The sequence below is a fragment of the Anser cygnoides genome, chromosome 19, assembly GCF_040182565.1.
Source record: "Anser cygnoides isolate HZ-2024a breed goose chromosome 19, Taihu_goose_T2T_genome, whole genome shotgun sequence".
Classification (NCBI taxonomy): domain Eukaryota; kingdom Metazoa; phylum Chordata; class Aves; order Anseriformes; family Anatidae; genus Anser; species Anser cygnoides.
Window position 1 is genome coordinate 11,673,007 of NC_089891.1, and position 22,524 is coordinate 11,695,530.

The 22,524-nt window shown below is 67.5% G+C and overlaps 2 protein-coding genes across 3 annotated transcripts in view; one reads left to right on the top strand and one right to left on the bottom strand.

Moving 5' to 3' along the window:
* Positions 1-22,524, top strand: part of RPL38 (ribosomal protein L38) — a 226,944-nt gene that overhangs the window by 125,998 nt on the left and 78,422 nt on the right. The gene's annotated exons all lie outside the window — the stretch shown is intronic.
* The window catches only part of SDK2 (sidekick cell adhesion molecule 2), a 48,023-nt gene continuing 25,514 nt past the window's right edge, over positions 16-22,524 (bottom strand). The window contains exons 3-45 of one of the 2 annotated variants that reach the window (XM_048064459.2): positions 20,205-20,311; positions 18,709-18,856; positions 17,717-17,850; positions 16,674-16,785; positions 16,274-16,464; positions 16,041-16,124; positions 15,761-15,955; positions 15,462-15,578; positions 15,143-15,310; positions 14,814-14,916; positions 14,474-14,650; positions 14,257-14,393; positions 13,868-14,015; positions 13,653-13,793; positions 13,373-13,554; positions 13,005-13,120; positions 12,129-12,324; positions 11,835-11,933; positions 11,526-11,717; positions 11,316-11,437; positions 11,137-11,246; positions 10,894-11,044; positions 10,490-10,727; positions 10,283-10,398; positions 9,927-10,116; positions 9,630-9,728; positions 9,190-9,384; positions 8,903-9,104; positions 8,578-8,681; positions 8,406-8,476; positions 8,059-8,194; positions 7,267-7,323; positions 6,932-7,033; positions 6,611-6,726; positions 5,693-5,879; positions 5,443-5,580; positions 5,215-5,376; positions 4,946-5,071; positions 4,084-4,248; positions 3,767-3,907; positions 2,866-3,004; positions 2,518-2,644; positions 16-1,346 (exon numbers count right to left, since the gene is read on the bottom strand). In XM_048064459.2, the coding sequence (XP_047920416.2) occupies positions 993-1,346; positions 2,518-2,644; positions 2,866-3,004; positions 3,767-3,907; positions 4,084-4,248; positions 4,946-5,071; positions 5,215-5,376; positions 5,443-5,580; positions 5,693-5,879; positions 6,611-6,726; positions 6,932-7,033; positions 7,267-7,323; positions 8,059-8,194; positions 8,406-8,476; positions 8,578-8,681; positions 8,903-9,104; positions 9,190-9,384; positions 9,630-9,728; positions 9,927-10,116; positions 10,283-10,398; positions 10,490-10,727; positions 10,894-11,044; positions 11,137-11,246; positions 11,316-11,437; positions 11,526-11,717; positions 11,835-11,933; positions 12,129-12,324; positions 13,005-13,120; positions 13,373-13,554; positions 13,653-13,793; positions 13,868-14,015; positions 14,257-14,393; positions 14,474-14,650; positions 14,814-14,916; positions 15,143-15,310; positions 15,462-15,578; positions 15,761-15,955; positions 16,041-16,124; positions 16,274-16,464; positions 16,674-16,785; positions 17,717-17,850; positions 18,709-18,856; positions 20,205-20,311 (6,295 nt within the window). In that variant the 3' untranslated portion in view covers positions 16-992. The remainder of the gene's footprint in view (positions 1,347-2,517; positions 2,645-2,865; positions 3,005-3,766; positions 3,908-4,083; positions 4,249-4,945; positions 5,072-5,214; positions 5,377-5,442; positions 5,581-5,692; positions 5,880-6,610; positions 6,727-6,931; positions 7,034-7,266; positions 7,324-8,058; positions 8,195-8,405; positions 8,477-8,577; positions 8,682-8,902; positions 9,105-9,189; positions 9,385-9,629; positions 9,729-9,926; positions 10,117-10,282; positions 10,399-10,489; positions 10,728-10,893; positions 11,045-11,136; positions 11,247-11,315; positions 11,438-11,525; positions 11,718-11,834; positions 11,934-12,128; positions 12,325-13,004; positions 13,121-13,372; positions 13,555-13,652; positions 13,794-13,867; positions 14,016-14,256; positions 14,394-14,473; positions 14,651-14,813; positions 14,917-15,142; positions 15,311-15,461; positions 15,579-15,760; positions 15,956-16,040; positions 16,125-16,273; positions 16,465-16,673; positions 16,786-17,716; positions 17,851-18,708; positions 18,857-20,204; positions 20,312-22,524) is intronic. The other variant, XM_066980125.1, reaches the window with a different exon arrangement.

Genomic DNA, 22,524 nt, shown 5'->3' on the forward strand with positions numbered 1-22,524 from the left:
AGAGGGGAGACGGGGTCATCCTCAGGCTCTTTATTGGCATCTCCCTCGGCTCGCCCCGGGCGCCGTGGCCCCGCCGGCTGGTGCCCGGCTCGCCGGTAGGCACTGCGGGTGTTTTGCTATGCAGAGACCACAGAAACCCCCCCCCCTCCACGGCCCTGGAGCCCCCCCGGGCATCGCCGCCCCCGCGTGCCCCTCGTGCTCGCAGGCCTCCGCTCCAAAGAGAATTAAAATAAAAAACAGCCCCAAAGCCCCAGGAAGGCAGGGGGGTGGCCACGGTCACTGCATCCCCCCCGCCGAGTCCTCTCCAGAGTCCCTGCGTGGCCCCGGGGTGCAAATCAGAGGGGACGTCAGCACCACTTGCACCTCTCGGGGCTCTCCTGGGGTTTACTCCTGGGGGGGCCATGTTGAAGAGAGGAATTAATTATCCGCACGGTTCCCGGCGCAGTGGCTGCCCCCTTCCCCAAAGGGTCCGGGCTGGGGGCTTCAGCTCCAGAGGCTTTCAAGAAGCAGAGCCCCTCTCCCCCTGCAGTCGTCCTCTGTGTCACTGCCCGGCCCCGCGTCCCTGGGGGACCCCGAGCAGAGGGGCGGGGGTTTGGCACGGCGAGGGCCCCGCGCCCCCCCCCCAGCTCCCAGGGCGCAGAGCTGCCAGCCCCGAGCCCTGCCGAGGAGTCTGTAACGCAGAAAGCTTTGGCCAAAAGACGAGCTGGGGCTTTGCTCCCCAGCCCAGCAAAGTCACTTGGCGTCCTGCTCCAAGTTCTGCCGAGAAAAGGAAAAAGCCCAAGCTCGTGCCTGTGCCCGCGGCAGCCGGGGCTTTGCCCCCTGCGAGCCCCAGCGCCGCCAGCCCTGGGGCCCTCAGCATCCCCCTCCTCTTCTCCCCCTCCTCCTCTTCTCGTCGCTTTTTTCTTGATTCCTTGGGGCTTTTTTTTTTTTTTTGTATTTTTTTTTCGTATTTTTTTTTTCTTGCTCCTTTCTTTTTCGCTTCTCTTTAAATATCAAACGAAAGAGGAAAATCCAGCGATAGGGGCTCTGGAGCCAGGGGCCAGGCTGCTGGGCGGGCGGTAGAGGGTGCCGGGCTGGCTGGGGGGGTTGCCAGGGGTCTGGGGGGTGGGAGTCCTGCTGGCTTTGGGCCGGAAGAGGCTGCCCTGCTGCGTGGAGGTGCTGGTGGAGAGGGGCGCGTGGTCGGGCTCCCCGGAGTCGCTCTCGGTGTAGCTGTACGCCTGCGCCCGCGAGATGCCCTTCTGCTGCCGCCGCCACGAGTTGTAGTAGGTGGGGTCGCTGATGTAGTGGTTGACGAAGGAGTGGGCTTTCTGGTGGCCTGGGTCCACCTCGTACTCGCTGTCGCTGCCCTAAGGGACGGGGGAAGAGGTGAGCGTGGGGCAGAGGGCACAGCCCGCCCAGCCCCAGAAATGGGGAGAGCTTTCCCGGCACCGGCAGCCCCAAGGGTCTTGGGGGCTGCGACGGCTGCGGCACCGTTGGGGTGTTGCTGCCTTTTTGCTAAAGCAGATTAAAGCCTCCACACAAAAATAAAGCGGAATAAAGCCTCCACACAAAAATAAAGCAAAATAAAACCTCCACACAAAAGGGTTGCGTGGCCCTGGGGCCCCCAGGGTGGTGGGGACCGGGGGTGGTTGGGGTGTAAGGGTTTTTAGGGTTAGGGCTTCAGGGTTTTTAGGGTTGTAAGGGTTTTTAGGGTTAGGGTTGCGAGGGTGGTGGGGACGAGGGTGCTGGCGGGCGGCCCCCCTGCCTCCCCGCTCGCGGTAATTGGATTCAGCTTCTCCTGGCCGCGCACAAAGGGCCCATTGAGGGGCGGCGGGGAGGCAGCGCCGCGCCAGCTTTCAGCTCTCGCCCGCTCTCCACGGCTCCTCAAAAGACACTCGATCCCCGCTAAGGCAGGAGGGAGCGGGATCCCGCTGCACCATGGTGGAAAAAAAGCTGGCGCAGGCGGAGGAAGGGGGGGGGCTCGGGGCCAGCCCCCCTCCTGCTCGGGGACAGGGCTGTGCCCCGGGGACCCCCAGGACCTTGCCCCAGGCTTCAGCCTCCGCTTTTCAGCTGCTTCCCGGCATCCGGCCCTGAGGGGCGAAGCTCCGTGGCCTCCCCAGGGGCTGGCTCCTGCCCGGCCAGGGCTGCCCGTTGCTCGGGGAGGACACAAAGGTGCCATTTTGTGGGGCTGGCAGAGCCGACGCCGTTGCCACCAGCGACCGGGCAAGCAGGACAGTCCCCAAGCCCGCTGCCCTCGGGGAGGAGGGGGGGCCCCGTGCCATCCCCTGCGGTGCCCAGGGGCCGGGGGCTGTGCCAGCTTCCTGCTGGAGCCGTGCCACGAGGCCACGGGGACGCGCTGCGTAAATGCAGGATGGGGCACGGGACTGGCAGCGCCGATCCCAAACGCACACCGGGACCCGCGTGGTGCCGGGCAGAGAGCTGGGTGAGGGCTCCCAGAAGCGTCCCCCTCCTGCCCCCAGCCCCTCCGCCCCCATTTCCCCATCCTGTCCACGTGCGCAGCTCCGGGGAGGGGGGTACCTGAGAGTCGGAGACCTCGGAGGGCTTCTCGGTAAGGCTGCTGCTCTCGGCGGGGATCAGGTCGTTGTACTTGGTCACGTCCTCGTCCGAGTAGTGCAGGCTGCCGGGGCTGGGCCGCGGCGGGGACCTCGGGGACAGGCGGACGCTCAGCGCAGGACCACCTCGGGGCCGTGCCAGACCCCAGCACCCCCAAGGGCAGGCTCGGGGACACCGCCACGGCGTGGCCGGGGGCAGCCCAAGACCCCCTCCAGGATGCTGCCCGTGGGTGAGCGCCCACCGTAGGGACGGGCACGATGGCTGAAAATGCCCTCCCGCCCGGGGAGGGGGGCTGCGGCGGGGGGTCCCTACCGGGTGTAGATGCCGTTCTTCCTGCAGAAGGAGTTCTTGACGGAGAGGCGCCGGTTGTTGAGCTCCAGGGCGGGGAAGCTGCCTTCGTCCAGGCTCACCATCTCGCCGTGGCTCAGGGCGTTCGCCTTGGAGCCGTTCCCTGCGGGACAGGGGCTCAGCCTCCCAACACCTCCCCGAGCCCCCCCCCCCTTGAGGGTGACGCAGCGCCGGGTGCTCTGACCCCAGCCCCTGCGCCGACTCCTCGGGGGGGTGGGGGGGCAGCAGGAGGTGGCAGTGCCAGCCCCGGTGCTGGGGACACCCACGAGCCGCGGGTCCTGCAGCGGCCCCGTGCCCGGTGCCACCAGCCCGCCTTGGCTCCCACCCTGACCTGCCTCCTCGCCGCCAGCTCCCGGCTCAACGGCTCTGTTTGCTTAACGAGGAGCTCTGGATTTTCCCCACAATTTGAGCCCTTGATACAGCTAAGAAAACAGAGCCGTGTTTGACTAATCCCGGTGACCTCTGCCGAGCCCCTGCGCTGCCCTGCCTCCGCAGCTGACAGCGGGACGAGTCATTTATTAAATCTCTATAGCTTCCAGTGCTCTCCGGGAAGCCTGCTGCATCCTTCTGGAATGTCACCGGGTCTCGGGAGGAGGCAGCCCCAAGGACACGGGTTGGGCACTGCCCTGGGCTCTCAATGACCCATTTGGACCCCAAAAGCAGGCAGGGACGCCCTGGAGAGACTGATGGCATCAGGGCTCTGCACCCCCAGCTGGCACCCCATGGGTCCAAGGATGCCCAGCATGCTGCCTCCCCATCCCACGGGCATTTCGTTCCTCCTGCATCCCAGGCAGCCCCCCCCCGAGGTCCCCGGTGGGCGCCCACCCCCGTCCCCACCGCAGGAGGGCAGACCCCCGGCGCTCACCCGAGTCCGACTTCTTGGCGTACTTCTTGCTCTGCCCGCGGATGATGAGCACGAAGACGAGCAGGAGGATGAAGATGAGCCCCACGAGGGCGATGACCACCAGGAACCACCACTCCTCGTAGAAGGGGTTGGTTTTCTGGGCTGGGGCACAGAGCAGGAAGGATCAGAATGGGGGGGGGAGCAGGCGGGGGGGGCAAAGCAGTATGGATGGGGAGACCCCGAGGGATTTTGTGGGAGCTGGGTCCGTGCGAGGGAGCTGGTTAGGTGGGGACGGCAGGAGGAGATGGCACCCCCCCCCGGGACACCCCCACAGCTACCTGAGACCGAGGGGGACGGCGTGCTGGGGGTCCCGTAGCCGTAGTCATTCACAGCAATGACACGAAAATCGTAGCTGACCCCCTGCTTGAGGATGTCCATGCTGAAGGTGTAGGAGGTCACTTCCTTGGGAATGTCCTTGATGAGGATGTCCCAGAGCCCCTCGTCTGCAGGAGGGAAGGGGCTCGGGGTGGCACCAGCCCTGCGGGACTCCCCAGCGCGAGGGGCTGCCCTCCCCCTGAACCCAGGCAGGGGACATGCCCCTTCCCAGCCCCTCTCCCGTTTTTCTCCCCCCGGCTCGTGCTGGGAGCGTGCCCTCTGCCACCTGCCCGGCTCCATCTGGCGCCGAGCCCTCGCCGCAGCATCATTAAAAAGCCGTAGCGAGGCGCGGGGCTGATTTATCACCTCCCTGCTCGTGACCGAGCGCGAGGCGGCTCCCCAGGGACCGCGGGCAGCGGCACCGACGCCCCGTTAGCCATCAGTCGGGTTGTCGGTGCTGGGGGCCGCAGCGGGAGAAGTCATTAAGGCAGGTTGCAGGAGAAAGCGTGGCCGTGCCCGCGGGCTCCTGCTGGGGGGGACGGGGGCTCCTGTCCTGTCCCCCACTGTGGGACACCTCGGTGCCCCCTTGCCTGGCCCAGGGGACGTCGGCACCTCCGTAACCGTGAAACGAGCAGCATCGACCAGAGCGGCTCAGCAGCTCGCTGGCCCCTTTCCATCAGTCCTTTTGTCAGCACCCTTGGGGCAGGCACGTGGCCAGCACCGGGTCCCGATCCCTAACGCGGCCCCCACCACGCAGCCAGGTGCTCCCTGCCTCAGTTTCCCCCAAACCGTCACGCCCCTGGCGGCGACGCGGGGCTGCGGTACCTGAAGGCCGAGCCTCGATGACGTATCTGGTGATGGGGCCTTGGCCCGGGTCCCCGCTCGACCAGTGGATGGTGATGGCCGAGCCGTAGCGGGAAATGAAGGGCTCACCGGGGGGGCCGGGGGCACCTGGGGACCCAGAGCAGAGCTGGTGGCACGGGGACACATCCCGCACGGGACCCGCGCAGTCCCGGTGGTGAGGAACAGCACCGGTGGGCTGTCCCCAGCCACATCTCCTCCCTCACCCCAAATCCCTCAGGCCCCCCCCCTACCTTCCCCAGGCCCCGTGGTGATGTTCGCTTCGATGTCCGGCCCGTAAGCGAAGGTTTTAGCCCGGATCCGGAATCGGTACGTGACTCCCTCGGCCAGGTCCTTCACCTTCATCCACAGCGGGCTGTTCCCCTTCACGTCCACCGTCACGATCTTACTGACACCTGCAGGGACCGAGGCTGAGCCGGGCCCCCCCCGCGCGCCCCCAGCAGCCCCCGCCGTGCCCTCACCGTCCACGGGCATGCAGGGCTCGTAGACCAGCCTGTAGCCCTCCAGGACGCCGTTGGGCAGCGGCGGCGGCTCCCAGGACACGTTCACCGAGGTGGTGGTCAGCTCGCTGAAACGGATGGAGCCGGGGGCGCTGGGGGCTGCAAGGGAACGGGGCGGGGGGACGGGGGATAGCTCAGTGCTCATGGGGACCCCCCCCGGCACCGCGCCGGCCCCTCTCCCCGCCGGGGGGGCCCCGTGCCGTGTCCCCACCTGCCTGCTGCGTCCGGCCCTTGACGGGGGGGCTGCGGGGCCCGTCTCCTGCAGCGTTGAAGGCGGCGATGCTGACCCAGTAGGAGGTGTACCCCGTCAGGTTCTTCAGCTTCACCCCGGTCTCGGGCAGGAAGAGCGTCTTCACCCGCGCGCTCTCGTTCTGCCGCTGGGCCTCCCAGAAGTGGATCTGCAGGAGGACGGCGAGGCGCCGAGGGCTGGGCGCAGCGTGGAGCCTGCCCGATTCGTCCCCTTTCCACACCCCTCCAGGTCCTTTGCGATGCTCAGACACCCCGTGAAGTCCTGCCCGGGCTCCTAAGGCCCTGTCCTGGGGGGTCTGGGGGCTCTGGGCGTGCTGGAGGGAAAGCAGCAGCCTCCCCTCGGCCGCGCGCCCTGCCTGCAGCTCACGCACGCGCTGATTTTTTCGGGTGCTCCTTTGGGGACCCGGGAATTGGAGGCGATGACCCTTGGGGGTCCCTCCCAACTCGGATATTTCGTGATGCTGTGCTTCTGGCGCAGGACGGACCCCGGGGATCCGCGGTGGGGGGGTGGGTGGGTGGGTGGGTGGCAGCACCCGGGGCTGCAGAGCGCGGCCGCGGCCCCGCACCGGGCGCATCCGAGGGCCGACGGCGCCCTCTGGTGCCCCGCTGCGCTCCGCAGCGCCCCGCGTCCCTTCCCGGTGGCGCTCCTGACATCTCCCGGGGCACCCAGCACCTCCCTGGGCACCCAGCACCTTCCCAGGGCTCCCCCCAACAGCACCCGCACAGCATCTCCCCAGGGAGCCCACCACACCCCCGTAGCACCCTGCACCTTCCCAGGGCACCCAGCACCACCCCAGGGCACCCAGCACCACCCCAGGGCACCCAGCACCTTCCCCGAGCCCCAGCTCAGTGCCAGCTGCCCGGTGGCGGCGCTCAGTACCTTGTAGCCCTGGATGTCCCCGTTCTGGCTCTCGGCGGGTGGTGGCTCCCAGGTGACATCCAGCTGGGTGGCCGTGGCCGCCTTCACCGCCACGTTCTGCGGTGCGCCGGTGGGCACTGCGCCGAGGGAGGGGACAGCGTCACTGCCCGGCTGCGGCCAGGGAGGGGGAGATACCCCCAGATGTAGGGGATGCACGGGCACATCAGGGGTGTGCAGAGGGGATGGGGGCCACGGGGCCGCTGTGTGGTGACACGGGGGAGCATGGGGCACCCCAGGGCATTTGAGCGCCCCGGCAAGACACGGGCGTGCCCGCAGACTCACCCGCTTCACCCACAAAAACCTCCTGGGGGGGGCTGGGGGGACCCTCGCCCACGGCGTTGTACACGCTCATGCGGATCTCGTAGCGCCGGTGCTTGCTCAGGTCTGGGGGAGAGAGAAGGGAAGGGATGAGCGGGGTCCCACCACCCGCGGGGGGCCCCTCGCTGAGGAAGAGGAGGGTGTCCCTGGGGAGCAGCAGGAGCGAACGGAGGCGTCCCCTGGGCACAGGGCGCGAGGATTCACCCCAAAGCGTGGGCAGGCAGAGCGGGGAGACACAGGGGGGTGGCAGCGGGGGGGGGGGGGGGGGGGGAAGGAAGGCACGAGGAGCGGTGACTTACTGTCCAGCTCGTACTGGGTGAGGGACACCTCGCTGAGGTTGTGCACGGCGTAGACGGCTGGCGGCACGGCGCGGGGAGAGCAGGCAGCGTTAGTCATGGCACAGCGGGGGGGGCTCCCTCCTCCCAGCACCCACCCCAGCACAGCTGCCCACCCCGGGGTGGGCCAGGGGCACCCCACAAGGAGCTCGTCACCCTTGGGTGCCGATGGGGCTGTCACAGCACTGAGGAGCCTTTTTGTTCCCCGGCCCCATCCTTTGTGTGGCACGAGTGGGGTCTGGGCAGCGGGGTCTCCACATGGGACCAACCGACTGCTCCCGAGAGCAGCAGCAGGGCAAGGTCTGCTCTCGGGTGCTGCCCTTGTCCCTGACATCCCTGCTGTCCCCAGAGTGGCCGTGACCCCATCCCCTTCAGGGTCTGAGGATGGCAGCACGTGCAGACACGGCAGGGACATCACACGGCCCCCCCGCGTTAGGTGCGCACACGTGGACACCCGTGCTGCAGGCACAGAGGGAGCTGAGCACAGCAGGACCAAGCCAGCACCAGCGCAGACGAGTGCGTTAGGGACCGACAGCCTCGGTGACACAAAGGGGTCGGTGACACAAAGGGGACGGTGACAACTCCGCGGGGCACCGCTCGGCCTCCATGGCTCCAGGCTGGCACCCGGCAGAGGTGGTGGGGCGCAGGACGCCGGTGTGAGCGCAGGATGCAGGACGCTGCCCTGCCCTGCACCCCCCCCGCCATGCCACCCCCCAGCCACGTGTCCCCACGTCCCACGGGGCTGCAGGCACTCACGGGTGAGCTCTGCCCACGTGGCGCCGGGGTTGCCGATGCCGCGCAGGGTGAAGCCGCGCAGGCTGTCGTACAGCAGCTCGCGGTAGCGCAGGCGGAAGCCCAGCAGGATCCCGTTGATCTTGTCCTCGGCTGGGGGCTGCGGGGAGAGGGCAGGGAGGGGCTGCTCGGACCTGGGGCACCCCGAGATTGCTGCCCCCCGGCTTCTGCAGGGTGGTCTGTGCCAGCACAGCCCCAATCCGCAGCCTTGGAGAGCCCCGGGGACCTGGCTGGCACGGCCACCCCTCGGTGCCACCTCCCACGGGGCAGGTCCGTGACACCCCCCCCCGGGGGGGCACAGGGGACAGTACCTGCCAGCGGATGAGCACCGATGTGGTGGTGTGCGGGGTGACGGAGAGGATGGTGGGGGCTTCCTCGGGGGCTGCGGGGTAGAAGCGGGTGGTGAGGCTCCGGAGATGCCCAGGGCACCGGACACCGGTCCCACGCGGGAAGCCACGGCACTGTCCCCGGCCCCCCACGGACCCGCCTGCAGGGTGGTGAGCGACTCCGACTCCTCGCTGTACTCGCTGTCCCCGATGTCGTTCGTCGCTTTCACGCGGAACTTGTAGGAGGTGAAGGGCTTCAGCCTGCACGGGAGCAGAGCAGGGCGGGGACAGTGAGGCAGGCGGGCAGCCCCACAGATCCACCCCCCCAGGAGAGGGGACGCAGCAGGGGACACCACAACCCAGGAGCAAGTACTTCCCATCGGATGGGGAAACTGAGGCACGGGGCGAGCGCCCAAAGCAGCGCCCATCTCCCAGGATCCCCATCGCGACACGGCCTCGTTCGGGGCCAGCCCGTGCCTCACCTGTCCACGACGAAGGTGGTGGCGTTGTGGCTGACGGTGGCAGGGTGCAGCGCCCACTGGCCGTCGGGCAGCTCGCGGGTCTGCACCGTGTAGAAGCGGACGGGGGAGAGCCCGTCGCTGCCCGGCTCCCAGGAGAGCAGCACGCTGCGGGCGCGCACGTCCTCCTGCCGGGCCAGGGGCTTGCTGGGGGGCTGCGGGCGATCTGCGAGAGGCACGGGGCTGGGATTGCTGCGGGCACCCCCCAGGCACGCCGCGTCCCCCCCCAAGGAGAGCTGGACCCCTCGTACCTCTCTTCTCCGTGGTCACCACGAGGGCTTCGGCCGCCTCGCCCCAGCCCTTGCGGGTCTGCGCGGCGATGCGGAAGAGGTAGGTGGACTCGGGCTGCAGGCCCGTGGCCGTGTACTGCCGGGTGCTGGGGCCCAGCACCTCGACGGCCGCCGCGTTGGCCGCCGTGGTGTTGAGGCGGTGGGTGAGCTGGTAGGCTGCGGGGAAGGGAGCGGCACCGTGGGGCTGGGCCCGCCGTCAGCCCCTCTCCGTGCACCCCTCCTTCCTCCCTGCCCTGCCCGGGGGCAGCTGGGGGGGGGGTTGTCCCAGCCTTGGGGGCTCTGAGGTGCTTGGAGATGGCCAGGAGCTGGTCCCTGCCCCGCCACCTTGATCCCTGCTCCCACGGGACATCTGCACCCCCCTGCAGAGCACCGCAGCATGCACAGGACAGCTCCCCACCTACCCAGGATGATGCCGTTGGGTGCCGCGGGCGGCTGCCAGATGAGCTGCACCGAGGTTGTCCTCACTTCGGGGAACAGGATCCCCACAGGGGGGCCGGGCACTGGAGGGGGAAGAGATGGGGATCACCGTGAGGAGCACAAGGGAGGGCACAGCACAAACGGGGCCCGTCCCCCACCGCTGGGAATGGCATCCCTGGGAAAAGGGATTGCCCCACGGGATGGGATGGGATGGCCTTTGGCACCCCAGGGACCCCTCGTCCCATTCGTGTCTTTCTGCTCGTCCAGGCGCTGGCACCCACCGTCATCAAGCGTCCTCTCGAGGACGGGGGGCCGGCTGGGCACGCCGTCGCCGATCCTGGTGAAGGCCAGCACGCGGATCTCGTACAGCATGAACTTGCCCAGCCCCGTCAGCTGGGCGCTGCGGGACGCGTTGCCCTCCGCCAGCCAGAACCGAGCGCGCGCCTCCGAGTCCTTCTCCTTGTACATCACCTGCAACAGACCCTACATGACGCAGCCAGACCGCAGCCCCCAGCACCCCCGGGCCGGAGCAGCGTGGCACGGACCGGCACGGGCTCTCGGAGGTGGCACAACCCGGGCGAGCCGCGGCTCCTGGGGCAGGCAGAGCCGCAGCGCCGGGGCTGCCGGAGCTGCTCACCTTGTAGCCCAGGATGAGGCCGTTGCAGTCCGCCTCGGGGATGTCACTCCATCGCACCAGCATGCTGCTGGAGGTGGTGGCCAGTGCCGACACGTTGCTGGGACCAGAGGAAGGCACTGGAGGGGGACAGGAGCGGGGGACAGGAGCGGGGATCAGCATCAGAGCTGGCCACGGCGTGCGCCCAGCACTGCAGGGGGCTGGCGGTACCTGACTCCCGCGTGCGCCCCAGCACCAGGTGGCTCCAGGGCCCCGAGCCGATGGCGTTGAAGGCTTGGACCTGCACGCGGTACTCGGTCCACTCCTCCAGGTCCTCGATGGTGTACTCCCGCTCCACGCGGTCGTGGACGACGTGCAGCGCCGCCCGCCCTCGCCCGTCCGAGCGCGCGTAGCGGATGCGGTAGCCCACCGAGTCGGGGTTCCCGTTGTACTCCTGCTCCAGGAGGGGCTGGCCCAGGGGGCACAAAGAGGCACCATCACTCCCGGTGTCCCACAGCCACCCCAGCTCCATCCCCCTTGGTCCCCCAGGCCCATCCAGCTCAGCCCCCCAGCCTCCAGCCTGCCCCGATGTGCACTGCGCCCAAGGGTGCAGCACCCCAGGGTGCCCCCCTCACCATCCAGCGCAGCCACAGGCTGGTCTCGCTGGCCGTCCGCAGGGTGACGTTGGCGGGCGCCACATCTGGGGGGGCTTGCAGGGTCTGGATCCTCCGGGAGGGCAGGCTGGGGGGGCTGGTGCCCACGATGTTCACCTGCCGCATGCGGAAACTGAGAAGGGAGAAAGGGGGGGGGTCACGGTGGGGGGCGAGAGGGCTCCGGACCCCCGGGGAGGACGGCGCAGCGCAGCCCCGGCCACTCGCCTGTAGTAGGTGTAGGGGCTGAGGTTGGGCACCTCCATGGAGCGGGCGTCGGGCTCGTTAGCCAGCTGGTGGACGAGCCTCCACTCTTCGGCCTCGCCACTCTGCCCTACCTGCAGGGCGGCAGTGGGGTGAGCTGCCCCCCCGGCACCCCCGCGCCATCCCCTAAAGCCACCCCATACCTGTGCCTCCACCTGCCAGCGGGAGATGGAGGTTTTGCCATCATAGCCCGGGCGAAACTGGAGGGTGACGGAGCGGGGACCGATGTTGGAGATGCCCAGGTTGGTGGGGGCACCGGGGAGCTCTGCGGGGACGGGGCAGGGCGGTCGGCACCGGCTGCTCGCCCCAAACACCGGCGACATCCCGCAGCGTTCCCGCGCCGCTGCGCTCACCTGGGGGCACCCCCGAGGAGATGGTGGAGGAGGAAACCTGGCCCTGGCCCTTGGAGGTCATGGCGGCCACCTCGATGGTGTAGGTGGTGAGGGCGGTGAGGCCGGTGACGCGGTACTCCAGCGTGACGTTGGGCAGGTAGTGGGTCACCCGCGTGTTGGTGCGGTTGTACTCCTCCCACGAGATCCGGTAGCCTGGAGGGCACCCCGAGCCGTCAGCCCCCCGCCGCCCACCCCACGGGGCTGAGCGGGGTGCAGGGAGAGATGCTGTGGGGTCAGGGGGGGGCCGTGCTCTGCCCTCAGCACCCTCACCCGTCAGGATGCCGTTCTTCTCCAGGGGCTCCTGCCAGCTGACCTTCAGGGACGTGTCCAGGATCTCGCTGAAGCTCAGGTGTCCCACGGGGCCGGGCACTGCACGAAGACACCCGGGGTCAGCACGCAGCCGTGCACCCGAGGGAGCCCACGGGACCCCCCCCCCCGAGCGGGGTGAGCACGGAGGGGGCTCGGGGGCACCCCGTGCCACGTCCCTCCCTCGTCACCATCCCCATCACGGGGCTGCTCGCTCCCGCCCCGGGAGCCGCGGGGGTGCGCGGAGCCTCCCCGTACCGTCCTCGTGGGTGCGCACCAGCTGGGGCGGGCTGCGCGGGCCGTCCCCCGGCGTGGTGAAGCACAGCACCGACGTCAAGTACTCGGCGAACTTCTTCAGCCCCGCCACGTAGCCCACGTGGACGCTGTCCTGGAAGTTGGGCCGCACCGTCACCACCGTCGCCTCCTCCTCGCGCTCCGGCTCCCAGGCGATGAGCTGCGGGAAGAAGGCGCTGGAGCGGGTGCCAGCGTCCCCACCGCACCACCCCGAGCACCCCCGGCAGCCCCGTATTTACTCAAAGCGGATTAAATATCAACGAAGGGTGCGGGGAGCGCTCGGCGCTGCCTAACAGGCGCGCGTTTACCCGCGCGAGCCCATCCTGAGCGCACGCTCTGTGATTAACTCCCAACGATAACGGCGCGTAATCGCCCGCTCGGCTCCGTTTAGGACGGATGTTTGGGCATTTAATTGCTATTGTGCAAAATAGCCTATAGCAACTTAATTAAACACTAATTAGGCCCTAAAAATACTAATCAAAAATACTAAGTGGCATTTAATAAGAACGTTAAATATCCTACTTGCTCTGGTTATCTCACTCAGCGGCAATTAAATTCCTGAACTTCTTTTGAGTGGATTAAGAAACAAGTTCAATGTTTTAATTCAATTTAATTAATGTAAATTTGAATTAATTGCAAATTGGAATTAATTACAGAGACTCCGAGCCCATGCAAGTGTTAAATCTCGGTAAATATTGTTTTAATAAGTCAGGCTGGAATCAAATCAAATGGCTGGGGTTGCTGGCGAGGACGCTGAGCCGCTTTGTGAGGGGCGGCCCCGGGACTCCCCGCCGCAGGCTGCCCGGATTTCAGGGGGGTCCTGGGGGAATCCCCCCTCACCTTGTAGCCCTGGTTGATGCCGTTGATGAACTGGGGGCTGGGGGGGTTCCAGGTGAAGCGGATGGTGGTGGAGTTGGTGGCCTCGGTCTGCACGTTCCCTGGGGGCACGGTGGGGACTGCCGGGACAAAGGGGAGGCTGGTGGTGGCTCTGCCGGCTCCCCTCCCTTGGCAGAGGGACCCCGGGCATCCAGGATGGTGTCCCAGGACATCCCCCAGCCGTGCCATGGCCCTGCAGCCCGTGCCTGGTCCCCGTGCTCATCCCCTCCATCGTGCCCTGTCCCCCAGGAGCCCCACACCCCCACGACACAAGGCCAGCAAAGCCCTGGCCCCCCTGAGACCACCACCAACCCCTGCCCGTCCCTGCCTACCTCCCTGCAGCGTCCACTCGGTCACCTTCATGCTGTACACCCCCAGGCCGGCGCTGTTGTACGCCGCCACCTCGATCTCGTAGTTGGTCCAGATGATGAGGTCCTCCAGGAGCAGGTTGTTGACGTCGGCGTTGGTGATGTTCTTGAACTGGTAGCCCACGGGCAGCCCGGCCAGGCAGTACCTGGGCACGAGGGACCATCAGAGCCACCGGCATCCCCACGAGCACCCCGGGGACGCTGGGGACAGGGTGTCCGCACCCCCCCCCCCCGCGGCACCTACCGGATGATGTAGCCCTTGAGGACACCGTTCTGGTGGCTCTCAGGGGGCGGCTGCCACTGGATCATGATGGACTGGTTGGTGCGCCCGCTGGCGATGACGTTCTGGGGGGGCGCGGAGGGTGGCTCCTCGGGCAGGGACACCCTACGGGGCACGAGGCAAGGGTCAGTGCCTGCCCATGCCCCCCCGGGGCAACTCGGCCCCCCGCCGCAGCTCACCTCTCCGTGTCCTTGCTGAACTGGCTCCTGCCCACGTCGTTCACAGCGCACAGGCGGAACTGGTAGGAGCGAGCGGGGACCAAGCCCCGCACCACCACCGACGTCAGCTCGGGGTCGACGCTGGCCAGCAGCACAGTCCAGGGAGCGTCTGTGGGGGGAGAGGGGGCAGCCTGCAGGGTGCCCGCATCCCCTGCCCGGTGGCTGAGCAGTCCTGTGGTCCCCAGGCTCCCTGCGGCATCCCCTTCCCTCCCTCGTCACCCCCTTGCCACCTCAGCCTGCCTCGGGGTGACGATGAAGACAGGACTTCGTCCCGTGTCACCGGATGGGGACGGCAGAGCCACCAGCACGGGGACAACACGGGGATGAGGCAGGCGGGGGCAGCCCCTTACTGTTCTCGGAGACCTCCACGACGTAGCGGAGCAGGGGGCTGTTGCCGTCGAAGGGCTTGGCCCAGGTCAGGTTGATGGCCCGCTTCTCCAGGGGGCTCAGCGCGGCCACGGGGCTCTCGGGGGCGTGGGGGAGCTGCCTGGACGGGGCGGGGGACGCAGCGGTTAGGGAGGGGGCACAGCTGGGAGCACGGGGGTGCCCGCGGGGCGGGGGTCTCACCGGACACGGAGGTGGGCGCTGCGCGAGTCGTTGCCGCCAGCCGAGAGCACCTTGCAGGTGTAGGTGCCGATGTCGCCCGACCAGGTCTGGGAGATGTGCAGCGTGCCCGCCTCGTCCAGCCGCAGCCGGGGGCCGCTCTCCGTGCCCAGCGGGGCCCCGTCCTTCTCCCAGACATACCTGTGCCGGGTGGGAACCCGGGGGGGAGATCCTAGCACCCTGCAGCCCCCCAGCACAGGGGACCCAGCGCCGGGATCCCCGTGCGCAGGGCACCAGGTGGCACTGCAGGACCACCGAGCGGTGCCGAGCATCTCCCGCTCCGTCCCCGGCCCCTGGCACCCACCTGACATCCACGCTGGGGTCGTGGGTGACCCCACAGCTCATGGAGGCCTTGGTCCCCTTGATGACGCTCTGGTCCTGCGGTGGGTCGGTGATGCGCGTCCGTGCTGTGGGGGGGACAGGGTGAGCCACGGGGCATCAGTGGGGGGACAGAGCCACCGAGGGAGTGACAGTGGGGACAGTGCCACACGCGGCCTCGTGGGAGCACGTCTGTGCATCCCTCCAAGCAGCCCAGCAGCGTGCCAGCAGTGCCCATCCCTGGCATCCCAGGAGCTTTGCACCCAGCAGGGCCCGTCCCGCAGCGCGCAGAGCAGGGCGATGCGGCTGCCTTACCCCAGACCACCAGGTCGGCGGAGGCTTCGTCCACGCCACGCGAGTTGGTGGCCAGGCAGGTGTAGGTGCCGGCGTCGGCGAGGTGCGCGGGGCTGACGAGCAGGCTGCCCGACTCCAGCAGGGTGAAGCGCGGGAGCTGCACCGAGCCGCTGGCCAGGATCCGCTCCCCTGGGTGGCACAGGGGGGGGGTCCCATCACCCGCAGCACCCAGCCGTCAGCCAAGCCCGCTGGATGCGCGCTCAGGGACCAAACCCGGGGCCGATGAGTTTGCAGAGACCACCCGGGGCTGCCCGCGCCCCCGTGCCCCCAGCCCCTTTACCTTTCTGCCAGGTGATGGCCGGGCGCGGAGCCCCCGAGGTCTCGCAGTTGAGGATTACGGACATGCCATCGATCACCGTGCTGTCCTGGGGGCCCCTGGTGATGTTGGGGGCGATGCCTGTGGGGCAAAAAGATGGGCAGCCACCCATGAAGCCCTTCCCAGTGCCTGGACTGGAAGTGGGGAGGTCAGTCCCTGCTTGGAGGGGGTCCCCATCGAGCCCAGTGGGGGGGGTCCCACCCCACCCAGAGCCCGCGCAGGGCACCCCAGGCTCCAGGGCACAAGGAGGGGCTGGCACCTACTGGTCACGGCCAGGTACGTGGTGGTCTGCACCTCGCCGGCCGCGTTGCGGGCGAAGCACTGGAACATGCCGGTGTCGTCGGGGAGCAGCCCGCTGATCTGCAGGCTGCCGTCCGCCAGCAGCTGGAAGCGGGGCAGCTGCTCCGGGCGGAGGAGGGACGCGTCCTTGTACCAGGCCATGTCGGGGGGCGGCACGCCTGCAAGGGCCGGGGCTGCGTCACGGATGGGGCCGCGGCGGGCACGGGGCTGCGACAGGCTGGGGGGGGGGACGACACTCCTCACCTTTGGCTTGGCACGGGATGGCCACCACCTTCTCCATCTCGGCCGTGATGTGCCTCTCCGGCTCCTTGATGAACTGCGGGGGCTCTGCGGAGGGAAAGCGCCGAGGCGGGTGGCGGTAGCGCCGGGATCCCCCTCACCCAACCCCGGCAGCCCCTTCCCATCCCGGGGGGGGCTGAGACCACCCCCCCAACTCATTGCACGCGTGGCTCGGGCTGCCCACGGCAGGAACTCACCCAGCACGGACAGGTAGGCGCCCTCGGCCACGGCGGGCACGCTGCTGCTGCGCAGCACGGCCTCGCACTCGTAGAAGCCGCTGTCGCCCAGCGCGGGGTTGAGGATGGTGAGGCGGCGGCTGTAGTCGCTGATGCCGCTGGAGAGGGGCACCCCGTCCTTCTTCCAGATGATGTGCAGCTTGATCAGCGGCCTGGGGGCGGGGGGGCCAGGAGGGTGTCAAGAACCAGCTCTAGGCCCCCTACTCAGCCCCCCACCTCCCTCCACCATGCGGGACCCGGCATGGCACCGGGCGAGCTGGGGCACCCAGCCCTGGGGCTCACGCTTCACCCCGGTGCTCGCAGAGCTGATGGGGGGTCCCCCATCCTCATCCCCATCCCCATCCCCTCCGCCACTACTCGCCTGGCGTTGGCCACGCACTCCATGGTCACCTCCGAGGTGCCGGCCACCACGCTGGTGTTCCTGGGTGGGACAATGATGGTGGGCGCGATGGGGTCGGCCGGGCCACCCACGTCTGGGGAGAAGCAGGAACCAAAGGGCTGCGGGCTCTGCTCTCCCGCAGCAGGTCCAGCCCATCACTTGGCCTCTGGGTGCCTCCTCGGCTCCCCCCCTAAGCCCCCCAATTCCCCCAGGACCCCCCGGCACCCGCCACGGGCAGCAGCAGGTCCCTGCGCAGCGCCGGCTGGCGGGGAGGAGGGAGTATATAAAGCAAAATAATTGCGACAATAAAAAACCCTCATGTAGACGTTGTAAAAATGTGATCGGCTTGAAAGCTGCTGATATAGCTGAATCCATAAACATGGGCTCTAAGTTGTTTATTACGCACCGGGATGCCCGAGGTACAGAGCAGCAGATTAATGGGGTGGGAGGGAAGGGGGACAGGCACCAAGGTGTAAAAGCAGCAGCGGAGCAAACGGTGGGCGGGGGGAGCTGGGATGAGAGCTCCAGGAGGGCTGAGGCCACTTCGGGACATCTTCCCTGGGCTGGGGTCACCACTGAGCGGGGACCCTGGGCTGGGTCCCAAGGGGTCCAGACGTTTGGGGCCACTCATGTCTCCTCCAGACAGGGGCTGAGCCAGAGCAACAGGGACCAAGAGGGGTCCGTGGCCAGGCCAGGGGCAGGAGCAGGGCAGGGCGACCCACAGCAGAGCTGCTCCCACGTGGGGCTACACCGCACCACGGAGCCATCCCAGCACCCGTGGGCATCCTGGCAGTGCCGAGCCGGAGCCGGGGACAGCAGGGAGGGCTCATTCGGCCAGACAATTAGCCCCCGGCGCCGGCTTCTGCAGCACGGGCCACGGTGCCCGTATAAATTTTGAGGCAGCCGAACTGTTGAGTCAGCAGAAGCAGAAGCCTCCGAGGAGATTTACTGCAAATTAACTTTGGGCGCGAGCCAGGCGGCGCTGGGGAGCGGGGCCCGGGGGGCGCGGGGCCCCCCGCACTCACTGGCCACGGTGAGCGTGATGGGCTGGCTCGTCTTGTTGTCCCCGTTCTTGTCGTTCACCGCCTGCACGTAGTAGCGCCCCGCGTCCGGGGCCACCGTGGAGAGGATGACGAGGGTGTTCTCCAGCGTGATGGCTCTGCGGGGCGAGCGTGGGACGGGGGACGTGAGCACAACGGGGACAGCGATGTGCCGGGACCCCCGTTCCCCCATCCCACGGCTGCAGCAGACCCGGGACACCCAGACGGATGGGACGGGTGCGACCCCAGCCTGCCACAAGCACCTGGACACGTCCCCGTCCCTCAGAGGGCGCAGGGCTCAGCTGGTGGCCCCAGGACCATGGCAGGACCAAGCCCCACGCCGCCCACAAACCTCCCACGCCGAGCAGCCGCCGAGCGCATCGGATGGTGCAGATTAATAGGGCTTTTTTTTTTTCCCCTCTTTTTTTTTTTTTTTATATGGAACGATCTAATCTGCTGGAAACATAAAATGGTTTGGGGAATATATTTTACCATTAAATATGAGATAAAGGAGTTTTATCTCCTCAATCCTGCTTTGCAAATAGAAAGGAGCCCAGTTCAATTCCTGCATAATGTGGGTTACAAATTCAATTCCCACAGGCTGCGTGTGTCTGCCAGCAGTGGGCTCGCCGCTCCGGCAGCGCTGGGACCCAGCCTGGCCCCGCAGGGATTCCTGGCACACGTGTGCCGTGCCAGCTCCTTCACACTGGTGCTGCCCCGGCACGTGCCGAGCCCCCTTTGCCCACCCTCCTCCCTCCTATTTTCTTATTTTTCTTTACACCCATTTCCCTGATGACAAACGGAGCCGTCAGTTGCCGAGTCCCTCCCCGGGTTTTAGTGCAACGCGCTCCAGACAGCTGCTGAGCACCCTTACTGCCGGCTGAACATGGAAAGAGCAGCCCCCCTGGATGCTGGGGGGATACTGGGAGATACTGGGCGGGTACTGGGGTATGGGGGGCTCCGCAGGGGCTACTCACATGCGGCTGCTGGGGGAAATCTTCCTCCCGTCGCGGAACCAAGTGACCTGGGGCTGGGGGAAGCTGGCGATGCGGGGCGCTCGGATGACGGCCGCCTCGCCGTGGGACACGCTCTGCTGCGCCTCGCTGTCCTCGAAGCTCCCCATGTCTGCGGGGCGCAGGGGACAGCGGCATGGGGACAAAGCAGGATCCGGCCCGGGAGCAGGCTGGAGGCTACGGGGACGGGCTCCCACAGGGGCGGGGAGGATCCGCCGGGGTCTGCTCCTCCCTTCTGAGCCCCCGCACTGCTCCCACGTGCCCGGCGCTGCCCTTGCCCCAGGACCCATCCCCGCGGACCCCAGAGCAGCTTATCCCCATCTCAACAAACCAGACCGGGGACTCCACAGAGGATGGGGACAGCGAGGAGGGCTCAGCCCCGGGGCTCCCCGGTGACCCCCCCCGAGCACCCTGGGCAGGGAGAGCCGAGGCACGACCTTGGCTCCGCAGCAAGGTTGGGGTGCCCGCGGCTGCGCGCGGGCTGCAGATTTACAACAGCGAAAAGAGCGAAGCAGGGTGCGTGGAGAAAGGGGAAGAGGGGGATTTTTATTGACTTCCCTTAATTGCTGTAATTAAAAACATGTAAAGAATCTTTTTTTAACGACTTTGCCATTATCATTAGTTGTTAGCACAGCTGCCTTATTAATTTCTCATTAGCTTCCTGATTTGTCATTGCTCCTCGGGAAGGGGTTTATGGGGATGGGACTGCGGGTATCCCGGAGGGAAGGGGGCGGCAACCAGCAGCAAGGTCCTGGGACACGGAGCCAACAGCCCAGGCCCCGGCACCCTCCTGTCCTGCTTAATGTGCCCCGTGCTCCCAGCTCGGGTCCCTCCACCACCCCCAGCACCGCCCCAAGGCCCCACACGTCACCGCCTCCCCCCGTTCCGAGCCCTCACTCCCTGAGGGACGCCCGTTTGCAGGATCGGTGCCGAGGACTGGCAGCAGCACCCGGTGCTGAGCCGCCCACCCGGCCCCAGCCCGGCCGCCCGCTGCTCCCCGAGCTCCGCGCTGATGGATGCGCTGCCGGCCCCGGGCGCTCTCCTGTTTGCTTTCCCTAATGATTATAAACGGCGTTTGCTTTATGCACTCCAGGGAGGAGCGGGGCTGCTTCCACACCGTGCTGCCTTTCACACCTCCGGGGAGCCGCAGCCGCCCTGCACGAGGTGCTGCCGTGGGTTTCCACCTGCCCCTGCGCTCCCCCTGCCCGTGGGGCACATCCTGCACCCCTGAACTGCCGTGGCACCGAGCAGGGGGCAGAGCAGCCAAGAGGCAGTGATGGCCCTGTCCCTGCCAGCATCACCCCGGGGGATGCTCCAGGCTCCCATGCCGGTCCTCGGCTGCGTGTGTCCCCGAGCTGTCCCGCGGCACAGACCCGGCCAGCCCAGAGCCCCGCTGCCGCAGCGGGCTGGCTGTCCCTGCCGTCCCTGCTGTCCCCGCTGTCCCTGGGGCTGTCACTTACAGGCCACCTGCACCTCGGTCTGGCGCTGCAGCAGGGCTCCCATCCGGTTGCGGACGATGCAGCGGTAGAAACCGGCGTGCGTGCGGTCCAGCGAGGTGATCATGTACCTGCGGGAGGGAGCAGCACTGAGCACTCGGCGCGCTGCGGCCGGCGGGGGACAGCGAGCGACTGCCACAGCCCCCAGGAGGGGCTGCAGGTCCCACGCCAGCACCACAATTGCCGGGCAGCAACCCCCGTGCCAGGTCCCTTCCCCAAACCGCAGCTGCTGGAGGTACGTGTGCACATGTGTGTGCAAGCTGGGGGGCCAACGCAGAGCCCCCCCGGCACTGAGGGACTCACGTGCAAGCCGCCAGCCACGGAGCTCGTTGTCCTGCTCCTTCCCGGAGCTGCCAAGGTGACCCCTGCCCGCAGGCGGCCCCGCAGCCCCCAGCTTTTGCGAGCCAGCAGCCGTCACCCCCCTGCCTGCCCGAGGTGCTGCTGTCCTGGGTGGGAGGTGCTGGGTAAGCAGCTTTGGAGCTGTCAGAAGCAGGATTCGACCTGGGACCTGCAGGCGGTGCTGCCTTCTCCATAAAGCCAGGCCTGGGAGGTCTGCCCGGGCTGCCGCCCCTCGCACGCGGGGCTCCGACAGCCTCAGCAGGGCACGGACCTGGGACGTGGCACCGGGGCTGCCCTGCGGGGACCAGGGCATTTCCCACCCCAATCCGAGCAAGGAGCCCCTTTCCTCGTGCTCCCCCCAGCCCCGCATACACCAAGGCTCCGAGGCCAGCACCGCTCTGATGAGCCAGGGCTGAGCGTTATCAGCCCCAGCGCCCTCGTCGCCGCTCTTATCAGCGCCAGCGCCGCGCAGGCTGATCTGCAGATAGGGGAAATAACCACGGCTCGGCTCCCAGCATCACCCAGTCCCCACAGCAGACCCCGCTCAGCACATCCCAGGGCATTCTCAGCTCTTGGGACCACCACAGGTCCTCCTGCAGCACCCCAGAACGGGCTGGAGCCCCCCCCGCTGACCCCCGGGGACCGGGCAGGCTCCGCACCGCTGCCTCCCCGAACAGGGAGCGCTCCGAGATGAAGCGGAGGGGGAATAAAGAAGAAAGCTCAGCCCTCCTCGCCCGAAATCCAATCTTGCATTAAAGCACGCCGCGGGCTGTTTCGGCAGAGCTTTGTTTGTTCTTTTGATAACAGAGCGTAAATTAAACTTTCATAAGATGCGAGGAGCGCGTCTCCCCTCTGCGGGGATCTCCTGGTGCGGGTGACGGCGCTGGGGGCGCGGGGCTGCCCTCGAGCCAGGCTGGGCACCTCGGAGGGACCTCTGCCAGCACCCACCCTCAGGGGCCCCAGGTTTTGGGGGCTCCAAGGTCTGGCCCTGGGCTGCCCCGGGGATGCTCCAACGGCAGCAGTGGCATTAGGGACCAGCTGGGTGCGCATCCAGAGGGAAAATGTGCTGGGGAAGAGCCGTGTCCCCCCGTCCCGCACGGCAGTGGTGGCATTCAGAGCTCCAGCAAGCGCCAGCATCATGCGGAGCCCCACCATAGCCACAGCACTGCCACCGACGCGGCCGCAGAAAGGGACAGATTTGGAGGGGTCCCAACTTAGCCTGCAAAGGGAACCTGGGGTGGGACACCCAGCCCCCCCACCCCGTCCACCTCCTGCGCTGCTCTGGGGCCGTGCGCCGAGGCAGCAAAGGGCACTTGGTGTGCCAGAGCCCGTGAGTCCCCACGGGAGAAGGGAGGGTGCCCTTTGGGAGCGAGTCCTTGAGTGTCGCGGCTGATATTTAAAACGATCCCTACAGGCTTTAAATAAGATATTTCAATTCCAGGGAGCTGTCAGGAACTGAGGCGGACACCAGAAATAATGGGCACGCTCTCCTTGCGTTGTCCTCGTTAATAAATCACGCAGGCACACCGCGACGCCTGCACGTGGGTGGACGGACGGACGGACAGACAGACACCAGCCGAGGCCAGCTGCCCACAGCAGAGCAGAGGGGCGCACAGAGCCCCCCCCGCAGCCCCCCCGTGCCTCTCCTCGCCGCCACGTCCCCTCCATGCACGAGGCGCCCGCCGCGGCGCGATCTGTTCCCTCTGCAGCACCTCGTTCCCGAGACACCTCTGTGGGCACGGGGAGGCGTCGCCACCCCCCCCCCCGACGGAGGCAGCCCTGCAAAGCCCAATTAACGGGGCCTCGTCCCTGCGCCACCGGAGCTGGAGGAGCTATTAAGGAGACGAGCTTTTGCACACACCTAAGCGGATGAAAATAGCCCAGAGAAAGGAAATCAATTACCGGGCGCAGTCTGGCCTGCAGTTATTAACCGACACGAGCAGAG